The sequence below is a fragment of the Lissotriton vulgaris genome, chromosome 1_1 (assembly GCF_964263255.1).
Source record: "Lissotriton vulgaris chromosome 1_1, aLisVul1.2, whole genome shotgun sequence".
Taxonomy (NCBI): Eukaryota; Metazoa; Chordata; class Amphibia; order Caudata; family Salamandridae; genus Lissotriton; species Lissotriton vulgaris.
In genome coordinates, this window is record NC_141685.1 from 1,092,241,850 (window position 1) to 1,092,268,912 (window position 27,063).

At 43.9% G+C, this 27,063-nt stretch overlaps 1 protein-coding gene across 1 annotated transcript in view; it reads right to left on the bottom strand.

The window, feature by feature from the left end:
• The window catches only part of MEI1 (meiotic double-stranded break formation protein 1), a 3,731,473-nt gene that overhangs the window by 1,316,310 nt on the left and 2,388,100 nt on the right, over nt 1-27,063 (bottom strand). Inside the window, exon 19 of the mRNA XM_086963480.1 lies at nt 19,591-19,738. Coding sequence (XP_086819606.1) covers nt 19,591-19,738 — 148 coding nt within the window. The remainder of the gene's footprint in view (nt 1-19,590; nt 19,739-27,063) is intronic.

The following is a 27,063-nucleotide window of genomic DNA, read 5'->3' on the forward strand; positions in this document are numbered from 1 at the left end:
CCTGTATGAGAACAATAAACAGGGTAGGAGGATGTCCCATTTCCATCGGAAGGCTCTCAGGCAGACTCCTGATCATGCCCTTCAAGGTTTTGTTAAACCTTTCCACCAGACGATTGGTCTGGGCGTGGTAAGGGGTGGAGAACCTGTAAGTAACTCCACATTCCTTCCACATAGCCCGCATGTATGCTGACATGAAGTTGGCCCCTCTGTCAGACACAACTTCCTTGGGGAAACCCACTCAGGTAAAAATCCCCATCAGGGCCGAGCCACCGAAGGTGCAGTAACGGTCCTCAAAGGAATAGCCTCTGGGTACCGGGTGGCATGATCCACCAGAACCAGGATAAACCTGTGACCGGCTCAAGTAGGTTGATCCAATGGCTCAACAATGTCGATGCCCACCCTTTCAAAGGGGGTGCTAACGATGGGAAGTGGTTCCAGGGGAGCCTTCAGCTTTACCCCTGTTTTCCCACTAGCTTGACAGGTCACACACGTCCTACAAAAAGTGTTGGACGCCACCCTCATCTGAGACCAATAGAAATGGGGGACAAGCCGGGCAAAGGTCTTGTCTTGGCCCAGGTGTCCTGCCAAGGGAATCTCATGAGCCAACTCCAAGAGAAAGGCTCGGTAAGGCTGGGGAACTACCAAGGCCCCTGACGAACCGTGCACTGGAGCCTTGGGTTCGCTGTAGAGGAGGCCATCCTCCCAGTAGATGTGAAAGTTCCCTGCAATGTTACCTGCTGCCTGGGCTTTGGCCTGTCGCCTCAGACCCTCAAGGGTAGGGCACTCCTTCTGCCCCTGACAAAACTCTTCCCTGGTAGGTCCTCCCTCCACATGCCACTCTGCAGGATAGGTAAGTCCTCCAGGGAGACAACATCCCCCTGCGTGGACTCCGGGACCACCACCTCAGGTGCCCCATCCATCTCACGGGGTATGGTTGCCGAGGCAGGTTTTCCCTATCCCCGGATATTCCCCTTTTTGGCAGCTGGCTGTGCTTTTGTTCCAGGCTCCAGCCCTTGCGAACTCCCCCCCCCCCGGGCAGTCACGGACCGTGTGCTTGCACAGGTCCAATCAGGTGAACCCAGCATTTCTGAATGTGTCCGGAATTCCACCTCTTTCCAAGCATTGTGCTCCAGGTCATTTCCCAACAGACAATCGACTGGCACAGCAGGGTTCACCGCAACTCGTAGAAGACCCGCGACTCCTCCCCACTCGAGGGGAAATTCGGCCACAGGATAGTGACCTATTCTGCCGTCAGCCATCACAGCTGAGTGGAGTACGTTTGGAATCACCTGCTCTGGGGACACCAGCTGACTCCTTACCATGGTCATTCTGGCACCTGTGTCCCTCAGAGCCTCCCCTCTCTGGCCGTTGATGGTGACCCACTGCCCATACCTGTTGGTATTTGGGGGCACCTGGATCTTAGGAACCATCTCGCTGTCTCCCAGGGACACTAAGGTTATCCCTGCCCACTCACCTCTCTTGTCTAAGGGCAATTCCTCCCTGAGCACTACACTTGCCACCCATGGGGTTTTTCCTCCAGTGGGAGGGTGTGGTCTCTTCAGGCACTTGGTATCCCCCTTATAGTGCCCAATCTCACCACACTCATAACAGCGGACAGCCCTAGGCTGCTGACTACAGTCAGGATAAGGGGTTTTTTGTTGTTTAACCTTAGGAGTGAAACCTGATCCTTTCCCCTGCAAGCTGTGTTGGGGGCCTTTCGAGAAATCCTTATTTTTGTCTCCCCCCTCTTTCTTCTGGGGAGTGCCCTCACCAGTCCTTTGGGATCCCCTCCAGTCCCCTTTGAGGACACACGGGTACTAGCCCAGATGTCTGCCTCCTCTGCAAGCTTCCTAGGGTTAGCCAGTTTGCTGTCCTCCAGGTGTTGACGCAGCTCCGGAAAACATTTCTTGAGGAGGTGCTCCTTCAGGAACAGATTGTACAACCCCTCAAAATCAGTAACCTCACTGCCTCGCACCCAACCCTCCAAGGCCTTCTTAGCGTAGTCCAGGAAATCCACCCAGTTTTGTATAGTTTGTGGCTGTTCCGAAATTTCTGCCGATATTTTTCAGGGGTTAGCCCAAACTTCCTGATCAAGGCAACCTTCATTGTGGGGTAATTGGTCTGTTCCTCCTGCTCCAAAGCTAAAAGAGCATCTCTCCCCACTGGAGGCATGTACTTACACAGGCCACCCCCCCCAATGACTCTCTGAAATCCCATGGGCTCTTAATGAGACCTCATAGGCAGCCAACCATTTGGCGATGTCGTCTCCTACACTAAAACTGGTGACTACATCTTTGGGCAAGTATAGTCTGGGTTCCCTGGTAACTTCCTTAGGTACGCTGCCACCAATAAGATTACTGGGGGTCCCTATCTGTTGGGCTTTGAGGTCTAACTCCCTTAAGCTAAGCTCATGGAGAAACCTCCTTTCCTCCCGCTCCTTCTCCAATCGGGCCAACTCTAATTTTAGTTGTCTCTTCTCTCTCCTGTCCGATAGTTCTGCTGAGGACAGGCTCCTTCCAGACACACTACTGCCCGCCCTCGAAGGTGTCCCAGGACCTGGTAACAGATTACCCCCTTCGGTTTGGTACAGCATGTCCACTTCTATGATGGTGTCACGATCCCCTTCTTCCTCCCCCCTTTCCCCATCTGGGTGAGCTGCTACCCATGCTCTCAAGCTGGTTTGGAGTTCTGCTTTCTTCGCAGCACGCTTGAAGAACACCCCTTTCTCCTGGCAAAATTCCCTAAGTTGCGCCACTGAGTAAGTCTCTAACTCAGCCAACTCAAACTCCATTTTACCAGACATTTATTTAGGGTTTCTCAAGAGTGAGGTGTCAAATAAGAGCTAATTCTAACCATCACCAGAAAGGATTTTGGAAAAAAACAAAAGTATCTAATTAGGAAGACCAAGTAGGAGAAAACTCCATAAAAAAAAAGAAAATCAGGTGTAGGGTGCGTGGTGCACACTGAACCACTGTCAAGTGGACGCAAGCACACGCCCTAATCCCACCACTGAACACCAATATGTTGGACCCGGGGTTACCGGTCCACCTAGGGTAGCCTGGCACAAAGTGGGAAGGCCTAAATCCAAGGCAACTGTGTTATACTTGTGTCACACTCAACTCAGCAGTACAGCATACCTCCACTAGAAAAATGACACCATATCGTTTTTTTAGAAAAGTAGAAAGGCTTTATCTTTCCTTTATATTCAGTTCTCAGATGTCAGCAATAATAAGACATCATTTTGTATGCTTTACCATTAAGATTCCTGTTTCTGTAAACAAATAAATATCACAGATTTAAGTATCTCTAATAACCCCTATTCAGCCATAGGACTAATCAGCAGCTTAATGTGCAGAAGCTCATTTCAGTCAAGAACTCATTACACTATAAAAGGCTGAGCGAAAGGTTTAGTGGCTGTTCAAAGGATACCACATTTATACATTTCTCAGCGATAAAATACAATCAGTGCAAGCCAAGTAATGCCTATGAAGGAAAAAGGCAAGGAATATCGTTGGTCATATAAGCAGTCTCTTAATAAAACTGAGTATACACCATATTCATAGATTACTAGAATGCATGTGCTTTCCCAGGCAGGGAACTCCTTTCCCTGGTGATTATTCTGCCTCCAACTAATGATACTCAAAAGACCTGGCTCCCGGACAGTCATAGGAGGAGCAGCAGCTGACTTTTCAATGACAGGACGTTTTATCAATAGGGCTCTTCTTGTTCCTGTGTCCTAGGCCCACAACTCGCTCTTCTTTCAGAGATCGGGGCTTGGTTTATTCTATTAAACCCGCTGAAGCCTCTGCGGGACACGCCTCCCACCAGCCCAAGCCCCTGCTTACTTCGTCTCAGTGATCCAGTATCTGCCGGTAACTGTAGGGATAAAGGCCCGAATTACCCTGGCTGATGAAGGCAGTCCCGCTGAACTACGATGCTCCCCGGAGACAGGACAGACTCCCGGTGCGGCCTCCTTGACTGTCTCCATGTTTCTCCCCCTCATGCACACACGAAGGAAAACTCCTCCCTCAGCCGCTCCCAACTCCGCCTCATTCCCCGGCACTCCTCCGATTAAGGCGGGTCTTCCTCCAAGCTGACTGCAGAGGGTCCAAAACGTGGCAGCTCGCATGCTAGTGGGACTCCCAAGATCTCAATCTGTTGCGCGAGTGCTTCTGAAACTGCACTGGTTGCCGATTGCAGCCCGTATTCAGTTTAAGGTGCTATGCACTGCACACAAAACCCTGAAACAGCAAGCCCCTACTGGTCTATCAGGCCTGCTGAAGCCCTATTTGCTTAGGCGCGTTTTGCGCTCTGCACACCATGGTTTGGTCTGTGTCCCTCGAGTTCGAAAAGCAAGGGCTGGGGGTCGCTCTTTTGGTTTTATGGCAGCTAAACTTTGGAATTCTCTTCCAGTTAGCATTCGAGCGATTCCCAATCTTCTGACATTTCGGAAATCATTTAAAACATGGTTGTTCCCCACTCTGTAACCTCTCGCACTTGTTAGTCTCCCCGATCGCTCTGACGGTCTCTGGTTGCGCTGGGACGCCTGGTCGCTGGGGCAGCCATGCGCATTAAAAATCTTGTATAAATGAATAAATAAGCTTCCACTGCCTGGCAACCGGCTCCCTGAGGCGACGCGCTTTCTTTACAGGTCAGCCCACGGGTTCAGAAGACCGGTCCCAATATGTCCAGAAAGAATGACTTCTAGAACTCATTCCCATTAAAACCAAGATGAATAAACCATCATTGCAAGGTCTGGAGACACAATCGATGAACCAAGAAAGGTGAACAATAGTACATCCCTAGAAAAAAAAATACTCTATAGGCAAAAAAAACACCGGAAGGTTTACATAATGATAGGAAAAAGTAAAGATGACAGCCAAACAGATTGGAATCTGCTATAAATATTGATCAATTATGCCAAATTAATAACACATACCCATACACCTAAAAAAAATTTTTTTTAAATATATATATAAAGATATATACATCAGGTATCACACACCGAAATTAATGGTGAAAGGGGGTATTATATGTATATGTATATATATATATATATATATATATATATATATATATATATATATATATATATATACATATACATATATATATATATATATATATATATATATATATATATACATATATATATACATATATATATAGATATCAGCAACGGAATTCCTCTCTTAAAAGGAAAGGACAGAGCCACACCGGATCACAGGGAATTATGTCATTTTTAATTAAGTAAAGGTGAGCGGCATGCCACGTTTCAGCGTAGATTGCCTTTCTCAAATGCCTTAGAGTTGTTCCACTCGCTGTCACTCAATTTATAGAGCGCCACACTATCGATTGGTGGAGGCGCTCTGTCCGGCAGAAGAAGGAAGATCGTTCAGGGACACCAACATTATAAGTAAGTATTGGCATCAATGTGTAATCACACCCCAGAGGATAACTGGCTAGCTTGTTGCTGCAGCATGTGGCGGGTTGGAGTTTCCCAAACGCTGAGAGAACGCCAAAAGTTGCCACTGATAAGCCGAACTCTTGAGGACGGGGGCTTGAGGTGCTGGTGGCCATGCCAAACATGAGCAACCAAATTCCTCTCTTCAAAGCTGCAGCGTCACTTCAGCAGCCTTGATTCACTGATGAAAAAAAAGGGGGGGGGCACAAATCCCGGTCCTTCGTCCAGCCACTTACTGCTACAGCATGCAGGAACACCAACATCATAAGTAGGCATTGGCATATATTTGTGTTGGCATATATTTGTATATATATATATATATATATATATATATATATATATATATATATATATATATATATATATATATATATATATATTATATATATATATATATATGTGTGTGATATATATTCAAGCATAAGTAACAAATATGCACACAGTTATGCATATTTTATATACACAACAGATACTGAACTGAAGAACCAGCCCCACAACACCATACAACAACAACATATCCTCAGAAAAGAATATCACACCATCAATAAAACACACTAGGTGATTTGCATACAGAAAATGCTGTCTGACAAAAGTATCTTTAAAAAATCGATACTACCTAAAAGAAAACATAAAAAGATGAACCCTTGCCAACAGCAAGCACACACAATCTCACTTGCCCCTTAAAGAATCAATAGATCATATGCTTGCACCAAGATGTCTCAGGACTATAGAGTACAGAGAATAACTGATGCATCCTAAAGGAGGAACAAATGTCCTCAAGAAGACAAGTAACATCTAACCTCCAGACAGAATAATGCATGTCAAGAATATTGTACGAAAATAAAGAGGAACAATAAGAGCTTTTAAGAAAGCTTACAAGTCCCCTACTATGTATGGCATGGTCGAAAACAGCCTGAAGGCAAAGTCTTCTTACACACTACCTCTTATATAACTTTAGATAAATTCCAAAACTTGTTAGTCGTTTAACTTACCTGTGAACCGTTATCACTCTTTTTCTTACAGGAACCAATGTTACACGTTTTCTTTTCCTAAAAATGTCTGTTGACCTTTGTTTTGTATGAGAGAAAACGTAACTGTATCTTAAACCCGAAAAAGTCTTACTTACCTTGTATTCTAGGACTCATAGTGTGATATCTAGGTATATCACTTTAAATAGTCGATGTAATCCAAACGTAATCTAAAAGTGTTCAAAAATATTCTTTATGATTTAAACTGCTTTTAAAGCATATACAAACCTGTAAAGATTACAAATCCGATCCCAATTGCATTTCTGTGTAAAGTTTGACAATTGACAATTGAAAGTACATTTTACCTACCTGTACCAAGTCCTGCTTGGTTCTACAAAATAAAATATAAGTATACCTTTTTATACTTACCTAATTGGTCTGGATTCCGTCTCTGAGTGTTTGTAACGAGCCTTGATTGAGGGAAAACAATAAATGCTTAACACACCCTCCTGATAAGCCTAACTGCTTGCCCACACTACCATAAAGAGAGCTGTTAGTACTTGTCTAATTTAGCCTTTGCTATACCTCTGTGGACTCCCTGGACTCTGTACACACTATACCTTACTATGGTGTAGTATATACAGAACTAGCTTCCTACACCACCCTCCTGGGTATTAGTGGCAACGTGTCTTTAATCTAGGACATCATTAACTGGAAAAAGAGTAGATTCTGGCTGAGGATCTGGTTGAGACAATCACCTTTGTCTTAATCTTTCAGTCAATAGATCCATAAAATGATCAGACGTGACAGCTCTCATAAAAGCATTAGCATTTTTCTGACTAGCCGCTGCTTTCTCCAACCTCTGAAGATACAGGAGGCATTGCAGAGTCCTCAGTGTAAGGAATAGGGACTGAATGTAAATGTAACAAGGAAGGGCATTTTTTGCTCTACAGTGACACTTTGAATTCATGCACCTGAGTACCCTGATATTGGTGGACAAGACTATAGGATTTGCAACATACTTAAGAGTAGGAGCTGGAGGAAGGCAGAGAGGACAAAGAATATGGTACTGTTATGTGAAGGGGTGTGCAGTTCGTGACCAAGACAGGCTCCTACATTCTCTACCACCAGATAATGGGGTTAGATTGTCCCTTGGGAGGATTCTCGGCTTCACCAGCGCCCGGCGTTTACCTCTTGGGCTTACAAAGAAGCCATGGAAAGTTTGAGTTTGGCCTTGCGGTACTGCTCCCCCTATCATCCTGAAGGAAATTCGATAGTTGAGAGGTAAAACCGTGACATAAAGCAGTCCTTATCAGCAGGGGTTTTAGGCTTGGGTCGCAGTTAGGTCAATAACCTATAAGGGGTCCAGATGGCACTCAATAACATGCCAAGAAAATCCCTGGGAGGTCGTATCCACACAAAATCCTGTTTGGTGTGAGAATGTGGGTACCAGACCTCGATAATGTCAGCACAGTGGTAGCAGAAACACCATTTGACATCAATGGAAGTTTGGCTGTTTTACAGGAACTCAATGAAGTCTGGGACGCACAAAGCAACGTCCAAGTCAAATGCACTGCCACTGGAGAAGTGAAGGTCGTACCGGCAAGAACCAGCTAAGTCCCGAACATTGGGGACTGGTCAGGGAAAAATTTGTGGACAAGAAAGAATTTGGGCCATCTTATGGAGTGCCTGTACTTGTCCTGACTGACGAAGGTACCAGAACTGTATCTCCACATCTTGCCGGTCGCAGAGACAAAAGGTTTGTCTCTGTGATCTGATCAAACCACACTATGTGGCTGATTCTCAACAGTAGGTCGCGTGGGGTGCTGGGTAGCTGCAGCACTCTTCTTGGTACCGTTCAGGAAGCTCAGATGGAAGCTTTAATAACTACAGAAGATTCTCCTCTCCAAAGAGAAACTCTAAACAACAATGAAGTGCTACTTCTTCCTGTTGAAACAACTACAACTGAACATTCAACAAGTACAGAAACTCAAATTTCAATTCGAAAAATTGACGATGTCTATGTGAATTTGCCAAAGATCAAGTCATCTCCCAGTTCTACAAAACCTGCTGAGCTGCCAAAAATTGACCGGACGGCGTCTTCCTACTTCATGTGTTATGATGACTTCTCAGATTCAAGTGAACCTGACCTACCACCACCGCCTCTCCCTTTCAAGCTACGAATGTATGCTCTCTATCTTTGGATGAAAAAGACCTACTTTGTTGCTCCTTGGTTACGTCTCTGGATTACAATTGGATTAAATTTCCTACTTCTGAATGGACACTATCTCCCAGATTGCTCTGCAGAACAACTTGTGAACTTGGTTCTGAAAACACATGCCTCATTGCACAGAGAACTAAGGAACCTGTCCCTGGTGAACAGTACAACAGTTCCAGTTCCTGAAGGAACAGTATGGGATAGGGTATCCTTTGATGTATATGGTCCTACTGAACCTTTACAAATACCATATTTGTTTAAGAGTTTCTTAAATGATATCATCAGCTCTGGTACTTTCTCTGATGATTTGGATATTGAAACTGTGCACAATGTGCTTGCAGATCTAGACCAATCAGCTGCATTTTCTTCTGATTAATTGTATAATGGCACATCTAATTTTGATGATATGTTTTGCTATCAACATTATGGTCCAAAAGGTAGTTCAAAAATCATTTGCACATAAGTTTGCTTATTTTTCCGGTTTTGACATGTAAGACCGAGCCTCTTACTATTATAGGCTTGCACCTACACATGCAAAGTAATATATGCTGACAAACATCAAGCTAATATACTTTGTTTCCTTTATTTCCCAAGTACTTTTGTAAAGACAACTTAGACACAGAATCTGTCTGGGGGACTAAAGATCGGCAGGTTCAGGGAACTGAGGCCTTATTCAGAGCATGTATCATACCACATTAATTAATTTTTCTGAATAAAACAGTGCAACAAATTTCCTGTCTTGGAATAGCCAAGATGAAGGATTTGAACACACCCCGTATTCCCACAATCTCACAATTTGAGGACTGCCAGCATTACATACAATTCAGTGAGGATACACTAGATACCATGATACAAAATGGTTCTTGTAATTGATCAGACCCCAATTGGAAGGGTTGTTTGGTTTGGCCTATGGACACAAATGGTTGTTAACCTAGATTTCTGGGCAACACCAAAGGGTTTGGTTTAGGTTCAATAGGCCTGATCAACGATACGTACAATCAGAACAGTCGGGTGGTGACATCATATAGTGTTGGGAAGTTGTGCCTTGATTGGCTAAAACCTTAAACACTTTCTCAGGTGAAGCAACACTTGTCCCTTCTTTCTGACGACATGGATCTCAGGGATTTTCTGTTAGGTCCCCGGAAACCACGTCAAAAGTACACATTGTATGCAATATAAAACGAGCTATGGAAAGTTTCTCAACAGGAAGCTGCTGCCAGACTGCACAAGATTTATGGGGTTAATTTAGAAACGGCTTTGGTTGTGGTTAACAAAGGTATGACCACATTAACATTGAAGAATTCATTCACTGGACAACATAGTATCTTCTGCAATTGACCTAATACAGCAAGATATGTCTATTTTACAACATGGACAATCACAACTCTGGTTCATTGTGTTATTGAGCTCAATGCTTCAAACAGTACGTTCTGGCCACGTGCCGTGGCGTGATATCAAAAGCACAAGTCTGTTTTCTGCATATGATTTAACGAAAAGACAGATAGTAATGGCATGAAGAGATGCAAAATATACAATGATGCACATTGAAAAATAAGACCAATTACCTTTCACCTTGGCTGAGACACCATCCATAGACTGGATAATCAATGGTTACATCACCCTAGCGGGCACGACTTTCCAATTACAATGCTGTCAACAGTACCAACAAGTAGGCAGATATAAAGCACTAGGGGTAGGTTATGTGCATGAATACTGGGAATTACCATTCAGGTTTAAATGCAGAAATGGGCACACAGGTGTTTTCCTTAGTGGGTCTGACTGTGAGGATGCTTTAAGCGGGTCCTTAGTTTGCAAAGACATTTCACTTCAAGGGGCATGCAAGGCTTCAGTTGCAAACTTGTTATGTTATCTGGAGGGTTTTCCAGCTGCAGTGATTCATCTGGTTTTCAAGCTGCTCTCGAATGATAACAATTTGATGATGAATGATCAAGGTTGCTGTGGAATGGAACTGGGCATAGCTTATCTGGGAACAATTAATTCCATAGTACTGTTTCCACCTGCCCGCACATATAGGGAGGCAAAGTTATGGCCTTCAGTAAATGTTTCCAACTTATGCTTTGATTCTCTGAGCAAGCAATGCTTTTTCAAAAGGATGTGGCCTGAACATAAGCCAGAGAGATGTTTGATCTCTAGGTTGCAGGGTCCTTGTCTGAGATACAGACGCTACTCCACACTAACGTCCTGCTGCATTTTGAGTAGCTGGTCCTTCGTATCTTTAATATGTCTGATACAAAGGGAATAGTGCACTTTTTTAAATGTATTGGCTCGAAACTGGTTAGCACCTTTCAGACGATTTTCAAGGTTATTCCATCATTCATACACTCCGTGTTGGGAAGCGTTTTTGGAGGTCTCCTGCTTGCTCGGTTACTTGTGGCGGGAATCCTGATTTACACTTTTCTGCTCCGCAATGGATGTCTCAATTCAACCCAGAATGGAGAAAGCACTGCTTGAGCTGCGATGCCGTGAGCGGAAGATACACTGCTTAGGGACTTTGAGAACTGAACAAGCACTGATTCATGTCTTTCAAACCTGTTTGGCTTCACTGCGTACAACCTGTATTTTGCTGCCTGCTTTGCACCCATGAAAGCGTAATGGATCAATGACTTATGTCACAATCGGTTGCGCCACTGGAGACTGAAGTACTGAGAGACCCCTTAAAGGCCCATGGGTAATGTTGTCCCCAATATATTCCATTGATGATTAATGAATTCTTCGAGTCACCCTTGGATGCTTTGGCTCCTAGTAAAATGGACAATGGCTCTATGATATGCTTACAGGATGTAGTCCGTCCCTCAGCAGCTGCTGTGGGAACTGGATGACATCACCTTTACTCCATAAACCTGCTTCCAGGTGCACCTCTGAGAATGTCGTCTGCGGCTGCGGGCAACATCAATGTTGCATCTACCACTCTGAATTCATAAACGATTGGCTTGTCTGTGTAGTGGGAACAACTTGGCCTGTTTTATTTAAACAAAAGGAATCAAAACAGTTTTTTGCTTTATTTTTCTAGGCACTATGGCTTTATGAGTGCTTGAAATTTCAAATAGTATAATAGCCTTTTAGGAATGTTTTAATTTGAAGTTTGCTTTTAGAGGATTTTATTTTATTTTAATTGCATTATGGTTTGCTGTCTTTTAGATAGATTTTATATATCGACCCTTAGTATGAGGAGTGGGTGTTATGTGTCTGGGTTAGGCCTAAGTAACAGAGCTACAAATTTCTCTTACATTGTCCTAATTTTGCACAGTAACATTTCTACTGTGACCTTTTGCACATATTTGCGTGTGCGGCAATGTTGGATTAGTTTCCCTGAAACTACTTTGTTTACACATCTAGCTTGCATAACATTATCACGATGTCTCGAACACCATGTACAAGACCTCTTGACGCACTACGTACAAATGTAATTCTAGCTTCATCCTTGGGCGACAGGGCTACCTACATATCCATAACATCGCTAATCTATACATAAATCACATGGATGCTTTCTATTATAAATAATGAGCATTCCAAAAGATTAGCAGAGGAGGCACTTAAGCTGACACCGAGGGTCCCTGCATGCTGAGACTTCACCACGCAGCTGTCTGACATTTCCATGAGAGGATGTCCAATTTGTGACCAAAGACAAGCTCATAGATTCTTTCCCGCCAGTTTTTTGGGTTGGATCGTTCATTGGGGGAATTTTGGCTTCACGACTACACACACTTTAGGTACAGGGTTCGCATAGCAGGAACCACCCTACCACAAGCAAAAGGGGATCCCACCCCCGCTCCCCCATATGCGCACCACTATTTGCCTCTGCAAGCAACCAAACTAAAAATATCAACTAAAGAACCCCATCTCGAACAACTCCCCAAACCCAGGACAGTCTGATTTGGACGGTCAGTCGTCCAAACAGTGTGTGGAACATTACCCATAGTGATGCCTTACTCCAGTAAGGTGGTTGGGGTGGAGAGTGAGGTCAGAAGAAAACAGAAGTCTAACACCCAAAGCATTTGGAGAGCGCCAGTCCCCCAAGATCATGTCAACCCAGGGCCAGAGACCACTGCCAATCAGTCGGCTGCATCTTAGGAGTCCAAGTTTACCTAGAGCCCACGCTGCCTCAGATTACCTCATCAGCAATGTTCGGGGACACCACCGGCATCTTCACATTGTCACTGCAGGAAGTGTCCAAGTCAACGTCCCCCGTGTCCTTTGACGATCCAGCCTCCACCTTATGTGGTGGGGCTCTTACTCTGCATAAGTGATGCCACCGCCTGCAAAACTTCAGCCCTCTCCTTTCCAGTTTGTGAGGAGGTTGGCCTCCTTAGGGTTTATCGACGGGACCATAGTCTAGAGCGTTTTACTAGCTCCGCCACCTTCTTTGACTTGACTGAGAGCCCGCTGGCTGCGGGGCCCCAGATCTGTAGGCCTCAATCCAGTCCCAGGCCTCACCCGGGCTTCCAAAGATATGGGTGTTGCCGTCCAACATAATCCGCAACCAGGCTGGAAACATCAGAGAGTACTGGAGGCCCTCATCCCTCAGTGCCTTCTTGACCTCCAGGAATGAGGCCCGTTTCTGTTGCACTTCCAGTGTGTAATCCGGGAAGAGGGAAACCTTGATGTTGTCAACAGTGTAGGGACCCTCCGCACGCGCCCTCTGCTATCTCTAAAATGGAGCAAGCGAGCCACTACCGGCCTTGGGTAACGCCCCGGCACCAGGGGTCTCGCTGGAACTCGATGGGCCCTTTCAAGAGTGTAAAAAGGTGACAGGCCCTCAGGAGCTACCACGTACCTCAGCCACAGTTCCAAGTCGGACACCATATTTTTGCCCTTGATTCCCTCTGGCAAGCCCAGTAGCCAGACGCTCTCCTTTCCAGAACACCCACTCTGTCTGTGAGGGCTCCCATCTGCTGCTCCAGGGCTTTTTGGGCTGGGGCAATGTCGGGGATGTTGGACTCTGTTTCCTTCACCCTCTCAGATAGCTTCTTATGTTCTTCTCGCAGAAGGCCAAGCCCCACCGCCACTGTGCTGATATTCTGAAGGAGGGTAGTCTTCGTGTCAGCTATGGCTTCTAGTAACTTGCCAAGTTGCTGTATGGGATCCTCTGGGACACTCTGTGTCTGCTACTGGGCACCGTCTTCTGGATCTTGCTGGACTCTGAGTTGCTGGCCTCTGGGCTTACCCATGGTGTCAAACCATCTCTCCACTGCCGGACCATGCTCAGGAGGAAGTGCAGTCCAACAATCGGCAGCGCAGTCCAGTAACTTTCACCAGGGCTTGGCTTCACCACACTCAAGCAGGAGGGCCACTCCCCCCCTGCTGGAACAGTCTGTCTGCTGCAGGGCCCACCAATCTGTGCGCTCCTGCGACCACTCAGCGGGCAAGACACTGCTCAAATGCACATACATGTCCTCATGGTAAGGTACCTACTGCCACTCTCCGCACCTTTCAGGGTGTCCCAGTTCTCACCAGGGAGGTGCACCCTCTTCCGAGGTAGCACCCGCCGTGATGCTTAGGTAGGCGACCCACAGCCCCTTAGGGTGGGAACAGGCGATCAGGGAGGCCCCGTGTGAGCCTCAAGGGGACTCAAACAAGGTCCAGTGGAGGGGTCCTACAGGTCACAGGTCCACTCCAGGGGGAAGCCCCCCATGTCTCGCACACCCACTAGGGGGCCCTTCTCCCCTGCTTCTTCTCAATTACCAGCAAAATCAGCAGTGCTCCACTTTGGCAACAGTTCGCCACTACATAACCAGCAGGGTGGCCGGGTGCTCCCGACAGGATGAGCGAAGGGGAAAAGTATGTACGTGATCCTGTGAGCCCCAGTGTGGGCCCCGACCACCTGCGCTATTTTCCAGTGCCTACCTCGGCCAGGCAGGACAACCAGTCAACCTCAGGCACCTCTAGTCCGACTCTGCTGGGTAACTGAAGTTGACAGGAAGGGCCCAGGCAGCTCATCGGCCCGCTGGAAGCCCCAGCCTCAGCAAGAACCCACTCGCTCACTGCACAGGGCCCGGGCAGTGGCCACTCCGCTCCATGACCCCAGTGGTGGGCCCCCTCCTCCAGCAGGATCAGCGCAGGCTCCCTCTCAACTGAAAGCCGGTGTCATCTTCTACTGACCCAGTCTGCAGGCCCTGCTGCACAATTAGAGCCATTGGAGGGGGCTCGAAGCCGTCACCAGCCTCCGCCTGCTGTTGCTCAATCGGTCCCGGCCGGGATGAGGATCCGGACTCTTTCCCCAACTGCTGCTCACTGCGGCATGCTACAGATCAGGAAAGGGAGGCCGGGTTCCCACTGCAACTCCTCTCCACCGTAGTATGATCCAGAAGGGGAAGGGAGCCCAGGACTTCAACTAAGCTCCTCGTTCGTGGCAGCCGCACCGCAGGATACCAGTCCCTCTGCGGCTGGGTTATTACTACTGCTGTACGTCGCTCAGGGGCGCAACTAGGTCTTAATTTCGGGGGGGGGGCTAACATGGCAGATGAAGGGGCGTGGCTAATGTAAATCAATGGGGCGGAGCTAAAATGGCAGATAATCAGGATCGGTTAATGCTCAGGTCAAGCTGAGAAAAAAATGTGGTGAATTCTGCATTTGAAACTGGACAACAATTAAAACACACATTTTTGTTAGTTTGATGCATTGCCCCCCAAAACCCATACTCACCCTGAATCTTAAAATTACCCCTGGCACACCAAAACACATACCCACGCTAAACCCTAAAATTAACCCCCTCACACCCTAAAACCCATACCCGCCCTGAAATCTATAATTACCCTTGGCACCCTAAAACCCATACCCATCTTATCCCTAAAATTATCCCTCCCGGGCACCCCAAAACCCATACCCACCCCACACCCTAAAATTACCCCTGGCACCCCAAAACCCATACCCATGCTGAACCATAAATTCCCCCAGCACCCCATAACCCATACCCACCCTGAACCATAAATTACCCCCTGGCACCCCATAACCCATACCCACCCTGAACCCTAAAATTGCCTCCTGACACCCCAAAACCCACACCTGCCCTGAACCCTAAAATTACCCCTGGCACACCAAAACACATACCCACGCTGAACCCTGAAATGTCCCCTGGCACCCCAAAACCCATACCTACCCTGAACCCTAAAATTGCCCCCTGGAACCCCAAAACCCATACCCGCTCAGAACCCTAAAACTACCCCCTGGCACCCCAATCCGTAACCCACCCTGAACCATAAATTTACTCACTGGCACCCTAAAACCCACACCCACCCTGAACTCTAAAATTACCCACTAGCACCCCAAAAAAATGAACACTACAAACTTACACTGCATTTGCATATTTGGAGGGGACTGTCCTCTTTGACGTTTCTATGTATGTAAGTCAAGAACAACATTCACAGTAACCAAGATATGCAGGCAGTAGGTAATGCTGTGCTGAAAAATGCATTAAAGTTACTGGAACTTACACAAAAAACTGCTGCCTGCTCTTCTGATACTATACTGTGGAGTCTGGCTGATCAGCAGCACTGTGTCCTGGTACCCAGCCCCTCCCAAAGGTCTCACTGTATAGATCAATGTGGGTCAAATGCACAGACAGCAGGGGGAAAGGGATTGCCAGTGCAGGTGAAGCTTTTCCTTTGTAAATTAATTCCTGCTGGCGTCATAGCCCAGGGTTTGCTGTCTGGGCACTTGTATGGAATACACATCTATTCAAGTGCACAGACAGCACACCCTGGGCTAAGATGCCAGCAGAAATTCCTTCACAAAGGAAAAGCATCCCCTTAACTGGCCATGCCTTCCCCCTGCTGTGCACATCTTCACACCCCATGCTCACAACCCATCAAGTGCTTAGGTGAAATCCCTGCCTTCAGGCAAGGATTTCCCCTCTGCGCCACTCTAAAGGAAACACAAGAGGTCAGGGCAGGGGGGTTCACTCGCTGAAACTGTTCAGAGGCTCGCTGTCTGGCTCGGGCTGCTGGGCCTCTCAGAAAGCATTAAAAAAATCACATTCTCGGATCGGATGCGCAGCCTTCTTGCACCATTTCAGTGCGTGTCATCTTAGCCCGGGCGGAGGAGGCGACGGGGGAGGGGGTGGGGGTGGGGGGGGAGGGGGGGAGGGCTAAAGCCCGGTGAGCCCAAAGGGTGTTGCGCGCCTGATGTCGCTGGTCCCCGCAGAGCACAGGCGGCCGACCACAGGCCACGCCCGGGACCCAAACCTCAGAGCGGCTCAGGCTCCGCTCTATCTCATGCCCCGATCCGCAGCCGTTTCAGAGGTCACCCAGTTACCAGGACCAGCCTCCATCACCTCAGCCCCTCCAGGCCGATTCTGCGATGTTCCCCGGTCTCCGGCGTCCAATAAATCTGCTTATAATTGTAGGGCCGGCGTGAAGCTCCAAGGTCACGCGTCTGCAGTGCTCGGCTCGTTGGCCACGTCATAACTATTACATTTGTGAAGGAGTAACCCTTCAGCAGAACTCAAAATCCGGGCCAAAGCCATTTAAGTTTAACATTTGAAGAGAGGACTCATTTAAGGAATGTGCTGGCACAGCTTGGGGTGTACATTTTGCTCTTAAAACATTGCTTTCGATCTTTTCTAGATTTTTTGGTGTAGTCACACCGGACCCTGGAAGATGAGCAAGTACCCTCAACCCTGGAGGGAAACTTGCTCACGGGGGCGTTGGAAGTAGGGGTGCAGGAGGTGCCTCAGCAGCCCCAGAATAAATGTGCAGGAGTTCAAAAGGAGTATGATAAATTAAGAGGTCTCCAATTTTGTTTTTATCTCGTAGTATTTGCTGTACATTTAATGATACAGGTCAAATGCTAGGCAATGTCTTCTAATACTGTTATTCTATATTTTTAACATGGAGAATGGTGTTCACTTTTCCCTTCTACTGCAAAGTGCGTGAGTTTTCCATCCAACTGACAATTCTCCTGGGTTATAGAGTGTGAAAGGTGATGGCTGCAGTATGTGAAATGTTTTCTAATACACAGCAAAATGTAAATCACTGTAATTGAGCTTTGTAAATATTTTAAAATATGCCATCAGCAATTAAATGACAACAGGGGAATATTGTTGCTTCTAATTGGAAATTTTTATGTATACAAAGATCTTAATAGGGTCAACACAAACAAAGACACTTTTACTTGTGTGATAAGTATGCACAGAAACCAAATTTCCACAAGTTGTTGTTTGTGCAGCATATAAATTTAGCAGTAAAACTGCATGTCTCATGAAACTGTATTGGCCATTTGAAGAGGACATTTGAATGAAAAATTAGCTCTCTACACTTGGCAGTACCGTAGCATTCGATGCTTTACTCATATGTTAGCAACAAAGGACCAGATGTATCAAGGCTTTTTGCGAACGCAAAAATGTGTTTTGCTATGTATCAAACTCTTAGCATTCGCAATATGGATAATCGCAATTTTTTGTGATTACCTAAATTGCGAATGCAGTTATGGAATCGCAATTTGGGATTCTCTAAATGCAATGCTGGAAGTAGTTAAAAATTGGGAGCCTGCTTTAAGGAATCGTAAATTACAACCAACTTGAAGTTGGTCGTAATTTGCAAATCCTCAGAAAAAAGCACATTTTTGCATTTTCTAAGTGCCATGTGGCGCACAGACATGCGCACAAGTAACTTTTTCGAGGGTGCATCTGGATGGCTGTTTGCCCCCCCCAACCCCCCCTCCCCTTTACCCTTGAAATTGCATCACAATTTGCAAGTACCTATTTGGTACTCGCAAATTGCGAATATCTTCCCAATCATTCCTATGGGCACTATAGGCCCATAGGAATGAATGGGAAGGCATTCCTTAATAGTGAATCACAATTTGCGATTCACTATTAAGGAATATGCAGGAATCACAATTTTTTTTGCGAAACCTACATACATTGCAATTTGCGAGTCTATAATAGCGAACCGGTAAAATTATAGACTCGCAAAATCCGGTGCTGATACATCTGGCTCAAAGTGCTTCGAAATGCACCACTAAGTGCATACTACAACCCTATCATACTACTGCTGAATGGAGGTGGCTCCTTTGCTACACTTGCCCTTTATGTAGCACTTTGATTTTTCATAAACCTGTGACTTCGGCAGCTCTGTTTTTGCCGGTAGTCAATCATTATTATTTGGGATTTAGCTTTGAAAGTCGATATCCAGAACACAGGACACTTTCTGTGAGGTTCTGAGGCAGCAGCACCCCTAGATGACGTATTGTAAATCTTATTTGGTTTTAAAATGTCGTCTGGTATGACAGGAGTACAAGTCTTTGGAGTCAGTATTCTCCCTCAAACCAGTGGTAGACAATCATTGTGCAGTGTTTCTGACCCAGTCAATGTGGCCTATCCCAATTATTTAAATACAACACCCTACGTTCAACAATGAAGCCAGGCGGTGGGAGGAGGCAGTTCCTCACTAACCTTGCATGAATTGCAGCACAAACGGGGCATATACTTTATGAATAGAGACTCAATATACATAAAACACAGGCTTTGTGGAGGTACCTGCGGAGAACTGCTCTTATGCACTTTTTGAATCCCTTTGTTACTTGCATGCGTAGGAGGCAACTTTCTACTTTGTTAGACAAGTGCCAAAAGGGAAATGAAAAATGTGTCCCTCCAGGAAAATGGTAATTTCGAAAGACCACAGCAGAGTACACAAAAGGAGGCAAGATGAAGAAGTGTCCGATTGATAGGCAGGAAAAAGGAACTGGCTGGGAGTGCAATAGAAAGGAGCACAGACGATGGGCTTCGAGGTATGGGCTGCTTGGAAGAGTAACTCCTCTCAGAAGTTTTAAAAAGACTATGGCTGTAAGAAATATTTTTTTCAGTTCTGCCTAAGGCAGGAGGCAATTTTTAGCTAGATGGAAAGAGCAGACGTAGGATGCAACAATAAAAAATACAAAAAAACAAGATAAAATCAGAAATTAAAATCAAAATGGAACCTTACCCCATCTAATTCGTGACAAGTGTCTTGGCAAACTGATAGAAGATACAAAACAGCTCTGAGCACAAACGAGGGTGGGTACACTCCCTGGTCCTGTACTGACTGAAGATAAACTTGCACTGCACAAAACAAGTGCTCCTCCTGGATAAATCTGTACAATAGAAGAACGAGAGAACAATGTTAGACATTTCATCTGCAAGAAATGAAGAATGTCCGCTCAGGAATCAATTTCTGAGTTTGTATCAACATTGGAAAGCCCCACAATCATTGTGTAAACCTATTGTTAAATCAAGTGACTTCCAGAAACCAGGCAGTGTTCTGGAAATTAATGGAAAAAGGAAGGAGACCCTTTATGGATGCCAAAAAGAACGTACTTTGCAAGAAGAATGGTTCAATCTCTCTGCAACCTCTATGTTACTAGCAGAGAGATTGGGGAAGCAGAGTCAAATACTATATAGTTCTGAATGGATTGCAGGAAACTAGATCTGTCATCCCACATTTCCCTAGATGAAGTCAATCTTGCCTTAACTAACTCCAAAAACAGTCCAGCTATGAACCCCACACATTTCATAGATCCAGATCTATTTAAGGTCTGTCAAAGGTTTTTCTGATAATTGTTTTCGTCAACAAAAAAGGTGGCTATGCCTTGAAAACAATCAGACAGTTTCCCTATTGGAAGTAGTGGAAAATATAAATAGACTAATTGAGTTTGGACGCACCTTGATGAAAATAAATGCATTGTGGACTGTCAAGACAGTTTAAGCGAGGGATAGGTACAGTTGAGAAAGATATATGACTTGATCTCTGTCATGAAGTATATCGCCAACAAAACATGAGTGTATTGTTGCTGTGACCAGCGAGATACATTTTGGATTGTCAATTGTTTTACATGGCACATGGAAGTACAGGAACACTGTAGTATTTAGTCAAGGAGTGAACCAGTTGAGGGTTAAAGCCTGTGTTTATTTAGCTCAGTAGAAACACAGTGACATGAGGCAGGAACCAGAGATCAACTGCCAAAACACTCACATTCTACGGAGAACACTAGAACATCAAGAAATGAAGGTTCTACATACAGGTGCCTGAGAGGCACAGCATTAAGAATACTACATTATCCCCTTTTCTATACAACAAAAGATAAAACAAGAAAATGAAAGAAAAGAATTAGGAGAAGAAAATACAGGAGAGAAAGAAAGAGGAAGTAAAGAAAAGAAACGGAAAGTAAAAGTAGAAGGGCAGAACATGACTTAAAAAACATGGCAGAACATGACTTAAAAAAACATGACTATCTGAACCTGGCAGGGATCCTCAGATAGTAGACTTATATGGCCTGCATTCTTGAACCTGAAGGGAAGAGGCCTAGACAGTGAAGTGTGGGAGGATGGGGTCAAAGCTGCCTTTAGCAGGGGATTGCTGATAGGTAATTTCCTATGTGAATCTGAAAACAAGGGTACCCTACTCACATGGAACCAGGGTATCTATCGTGTAACAAGGGACAGTGGTTCCTGCAGTCTATGTATTAGATGCTTGATAAATTGAACACATAATGGCATATGCTTGTGAGGGAGGTAAATGTCGGAAAAAGAATCAAAATCATACACTTTGTAGAGTTATCAAAACACTTTTACTGAATTGAAGATATTTCTAACAAAAATTGCAAACAGGCAGGTGCTCGGGAACCCAAGTGCAATAGAACCTTCGAAAAAAGGGGCGAGTAGCTAGTGAGTGGGAAAACAAGGTATCTATATAAAACAAACGATCACAATTCAATATGTTTACATAGGTAATCAGTCCTCTAGTATAATGCTAAAAGGCTGAGAAGGTGGTTCATTTGTAGTATGTATCAACGGCGTTTCGACCCCAAGGACAAATTGCGGTGTCTCATCAGGACCTTGTGATATGGAACACCTGTATAAGGCTAATTGACTGCCCACGTGATCAGTGGAAATAGCCGTTTAGCATTTTACTAGATAACTGATGACCTATCTAATCATATTGAATTGTGGTTGTTTGTTTTATTTCGATGCCTTGTTTTTCCACTCACTAGCACTCGCCCCTTTTTTCGAAGGTTCTATTGCACTTGGGACACCAAGCACCTGTCTGTTAGCAATTTTTGCTAGAAATATCTTCTATTCAGTAAAAGTGTTTTGATAACTCTACAAAGTGTATGGTTTTGTTTCTTTTTCTGACATTCACCTCCCACACAAGCCTATGACATTAGGCGTTTTTTTTTTATCAAGCATCTAATACATAGACCACAGGAACCACTGTCCCCTGTTACATGATAGGTCATTCCCAGCACTGCCGATTGTTAAATGGTAGGGACATGGGGTGACTCAGCAGATTTTGTTGGAGGGAAGTTCTAGGAAGGATTTGCTTCTTTTGTCTCTGAATGAGTGCTACTTCAGAAAGGCTGATTACCGACAGATAAAGAGGTTTTACACTTCATCTCAAAGGGGGAAGGACTGTGCCTGGCCTTGAAAGAGAAGAGACTGTCCAGGAGGAGAAGCTCAGCCATGTTTCTGGAGTGAGGGGCACCTAGGAGAGTGGACTTACACACAGGAGAGTAACTGACACCGACATGAGCTACCAACATGAGCTACCAGGGGCTGCATCCAGTATCGAGACCTGAGAGGTGGGGTCACTGTCTTTGATCGGATGCCCGCTGGCTGAGGCGATGACTGTGACTGGGAAGGGCACATCATAAATCACTGCACTGGACTTCATCGAAATGAGGCCTACATCTAGAAACTGAAAGACTTTGTGTTGGACTCAGAAAGATAATGTGGCATTATTAGAGAGATTAACCATCAATAACTGTGTTTGAACAAGATAGGATTTGAAGTCACCTACAGGTTACTGAACAGAGTATTTGTTCACACAGTCCAGTTCTGAGCTCACACCTTTGTCTAATTCCTGCCAATGATCGTTTTAATTGCTGTTAGAAATTCATAGTCTGGTGTAAGCATCATGTAAAACAGTGATCCACAGAACCTTTGAAGACCGCAAGGTCTGCTCAGGGGTGTCTGCGACTGTATTACAACATTAAATAATATTAAAACTAAACATCAAGTGTAATAAAGTATATACACATAAAGACACAAAAGAGAATTCTTTTTTTTATATTTGAATGTGAATTAAACAAAATACGTTAAATATTGAGCATTAGCTTGGTATATAATTGTTTTTGTATTTTCTTATATTGTTTTGAATTTCAAATCATAGAAATTACGTAGGCCAGGGGCACCCAGCTTCCAATAATGACTCAGTGGAGGTCCCCGGATTCGAGTATTGAACCTGTGGGCGTACATAGAAGTCAAAAGGTTAAGAACCACTACTGTAAAATACTGCCAGAGACCCTTAGTAGAGTTTTGTAGAACCCAGTAACTTAACCCCCATTAATGTGTATAGTATTTAATTTTGTTATCCGATTAAAGTTATCCTCTTTTTAATAAAACAAGCACTGGGATGGAATGTGAATTTTAGTGTGTCTGTTTGAGATCTGAGTCTCTAACCTCTACACTACCTCCTTGAGAACCCGCTGACTGCTCATCCTCGATACCTTGAGAGTCAAGTGTGGAAGGGGTGTAACTGGTCCAGTTTGCGGGGCCATAGAAGGACAGACCCCAAGTCACCAGGGGTAAACTTTCCCAACCACCACAGTTGTGGCCAAGTAGCGCCACTTGCCCTGTGGCCCCAAAACGGTCTGACACCCACTAACATGGTGTAGGTGATACTCTTTGTGTTCCGCCTCCATCACTCCTAGAATGACACCATACATTTGTGATATTTCTTGTGTTCCGCTTCAACTGCCAAAGAGGTTCCATACTCCTAGAAACACATGGTGACTTGGTCTCCTGGGACCCACTGCTGTGGACTCTTCAGGGACTTTTAGTCTTGCTCCCATATTGTATATGAAGAGGGTAATCTTGGTAGGCAAATAGAAATTGAGTATATGCAATAGCACCTCTATTGTTCCCACACATCTTTTGTTGCACTCCATGAAGTAGTACAGCTACACGTCTGCCGTGACATGGTGGGAGCGCACCTCTGAACATCACAAACAGCACAACTACTCGTCTATATAGATTGTGTTAACAAACACAATCTTTTCCACCCATGCACAACAAATAGAGTAGACTCTTACTTAGTCAACCAAAAGCACCACGCAAATGGCAATGCAATAAACAACACTACTATCTTGATCACTACTGTAATGGTTGCCAAGTCCTCCCCATCTACAAGTGTGGATATGTTATAGAATATTAATCTTGGTCTGAAAGATGCACATTATTCCATCCTGTTAGCCACCTCTGTGGATGCTCTCTAAGTGTAGGAAAAGAGCTGGAAAACTATAAAATCTAAGGGTGTTGGTGCTAGTACTCCAAAGAACACTTTTTGAAAGAACAAAATAAAAGCTGTTATGAAGACTGAAAAAAGAAGTAAACAATGCTTACTTAATTGATTTTATGACAAAATGTATTGACTGAAAATCAAAGTATTTTCTTCATGTTTATGAATTGGGGAATGAAAGATGGACTTATATATGTGTAAAATACAAAATGGTGGCTACTTGAAAAAGGCTAACGCCGAAACGCGTCGTCCTTGTTCCACGAGTGCACAATAAAGGGTTTGTCCTGGTGTGTCGTCTCTGTGTCCTTCTAATCAGCGGGACTTGGAAGTTGTTGATATATATATATATATATATATATATATATATATATGTATATATATATATATATATATATATATATATATATATATATATATATATATATATATATATATATATATATATATGTATATATATATATAAATATATATATATATGTATATATGTATATATATATATGTATTAAAATTATTATTATATTTTTTTAAGTTACATTCGTTATTTATTAATTTTAAGTTTATTTAAGTATTTTAAGTATGTTTAATTATATTTATTATATTCATTTTAAATTACTTTTAAGACATTTAAAAAATTCGATATTTTGACTGTCTATATTTTCCACAACGATATTTTGAAGTCGATATTTTTGTACTTACCTGTTTGTAGATATGAAGTAGATATTCTGGCATTCTATATTTTTTCCTCGATATTTTGGCAGGTCGATATTTTGCTCCTCGATATTCTGTCAGTGATCCAGTACTATTAACACTAATTCTTCAAACCAGCAGGCCCCCTACTCTTGGTCAGGGGCAAAAATCCATCCAATTTATAAAAAAGGAGCCAAAGCAAACCCTAAGAACTACCGACATATAACCATGATAGACTTCAAGAGGAGATTTTTGGGTGAATACTTATTAAATGCTCTATATTCATGGATGATGGAAAACAATCCCCTTCCATTACAGAAATCTGGATTTAGATCCTATTGCTCAACGACAGATAACACAGTCAATCTAAGGTTATTAGTTGATAAGACATTAAAAAGTAATCTCAGACTATGTGCATGTTTTGTCGCCTATTCCCCAGGTTTTGTCAAAGTTAACCACACAATTTAGGGAAAAACTGTGCACTGGGTATTAACTAAATGTTGTTACACATATTGGTTTTGAGGCACGAAAATACTTAACTCCACATCAAATTAACAAATAATGTTCGTTCTCACAGCATGATTACTCAAAATGGCCTACATCAGCGGTGCATTTTGCCCCCTTACTTTTTTTTGCTATTTCAGACCTTACGCCACATCTTGATCATTAGAACAGCCTTGCTCCGAAATTAGGGAAACAAGCTATTAGTTATTTAGCATGCACAGATTATATAAATGTACTTTTATTAACACCAACTGGACCGCAAAATCATTTACTTAGTTAAGCAGAATTTAACTATAGCAAAATCTAGGAAAAACAAAGATAATAACCTTCGGTAAGACCCGGAAAGAAGTGAATATTGATGGTATTCTCATAGAAGAAGTGACCTCATGAAACTACTTGGGTCTAAGATTCTACAATAATTAAGTTTGGTTAAATCATTTTGAAAATAAGAGGAAGAAACCAATCATCACAAGGTCAATTAAGAGATTTTCTGTCATCTACGGCAGCCAGGAAGTTACCAAATCAAATAAAGTAATCAACCTAAAGCTCGTACCAACTGTCTTCTATGGTTCTATAATACGCAAGGACCATGTTATAGATGAAGTGAATAAAATCTACATGAATGAGATACAATTACTGCTGAGCTTACCCTGCTTTACTCCACAGGCCAAAGTGTGGCTCAAATATAACATTTTCTAGCATTCGCAAAAAGATTTTTAAATTCTTTTCAGGACACACAGGCAAGGATCATACGTCACTTTCTTTACTCTTTAATTTTCAGCAACCAATCGTACAACACTTTTTTAAAACACTCCTTTTGCTAACACCACCTCATAGTCGCATGATCAACCATAGAGCCCCAGCTCTTTATAGCCTTCTTACAGCAATACAGCTTCCTCTTTCTTTGCTCCAGTCTAAGGGAAACCGTTAAACAGTCCGAGCCCCTGCAACGTCAGGATCATTAACCAACTGAAAAATTACAATTGGCCACCAACAGGAGCCTAATGCAAAAACAATAGTTGATGTACAGAATGCCGAACAACGGGAGCCTAGCGCGCAGATCTTGGCTTCACAGAACCCAGAGTCCTCCGTCTGCAACATCAGAAAATCAATCATCCGAAAACAAACCCCGGAAATAGTGGGACACAATACTAAAATTTCAGAACGCCATAGGCAGACGAATCACTTGTCCGCATTCCATAGCAAGGAAGTAAAACACCAAAGCCATAAACACTGGTCCAAAACGCGATATCAGAACAAACAGACAACGTCACCGGGGAAGGAAAGCAAATTCATATAAAACAATCTAAATGCATTTGTATGCAAATAACTGCATGCAACAAAATAAATAAATGGGTGGAATAATCCTTGCCTCCGTGTCCTTAATCCTTAATAGAATTGAATATTCTTGACACGAATGCCAGACATTTTTTTATTCTATGTCAAGCCCAGGGTCTCCAATTATGCTTGTTTAAAGCTGAGCCACCACCACAGAAGTAACATCAATAGGTTTATAATAAAATAACTTAAATGTAGATTCTGCCGACCAATCTGTCACTTTTCATCATCCAAACGTGAACTCAAAGCAAATGATTTCAAAGTCATCGGCCCTCTAGCAGAGTGGGCAACAAACAAAGAGGTATCAATACCAGCCTTATTCATAAGCCATAGCATCCATCTGGCAAGAGTGGCAAATGTCACCAGACAAAAATGGCTTCTGCAAAGCAATCAACAATGGACCCGTCATATCCGTACATAATTCAACGTAGTCACCTCATAAGCATTCAGAAATTGCACCATGCAAAGCCTAGAATTATCCAGAAAAGCTGGATAAGATACTGACCTGGAATTACACTTAATCCGCCGAGAAATAGAAAAGGTAACACTCTCAGGAGAAAACACTCTCATGCCAGATCTAAAATTCATACATCA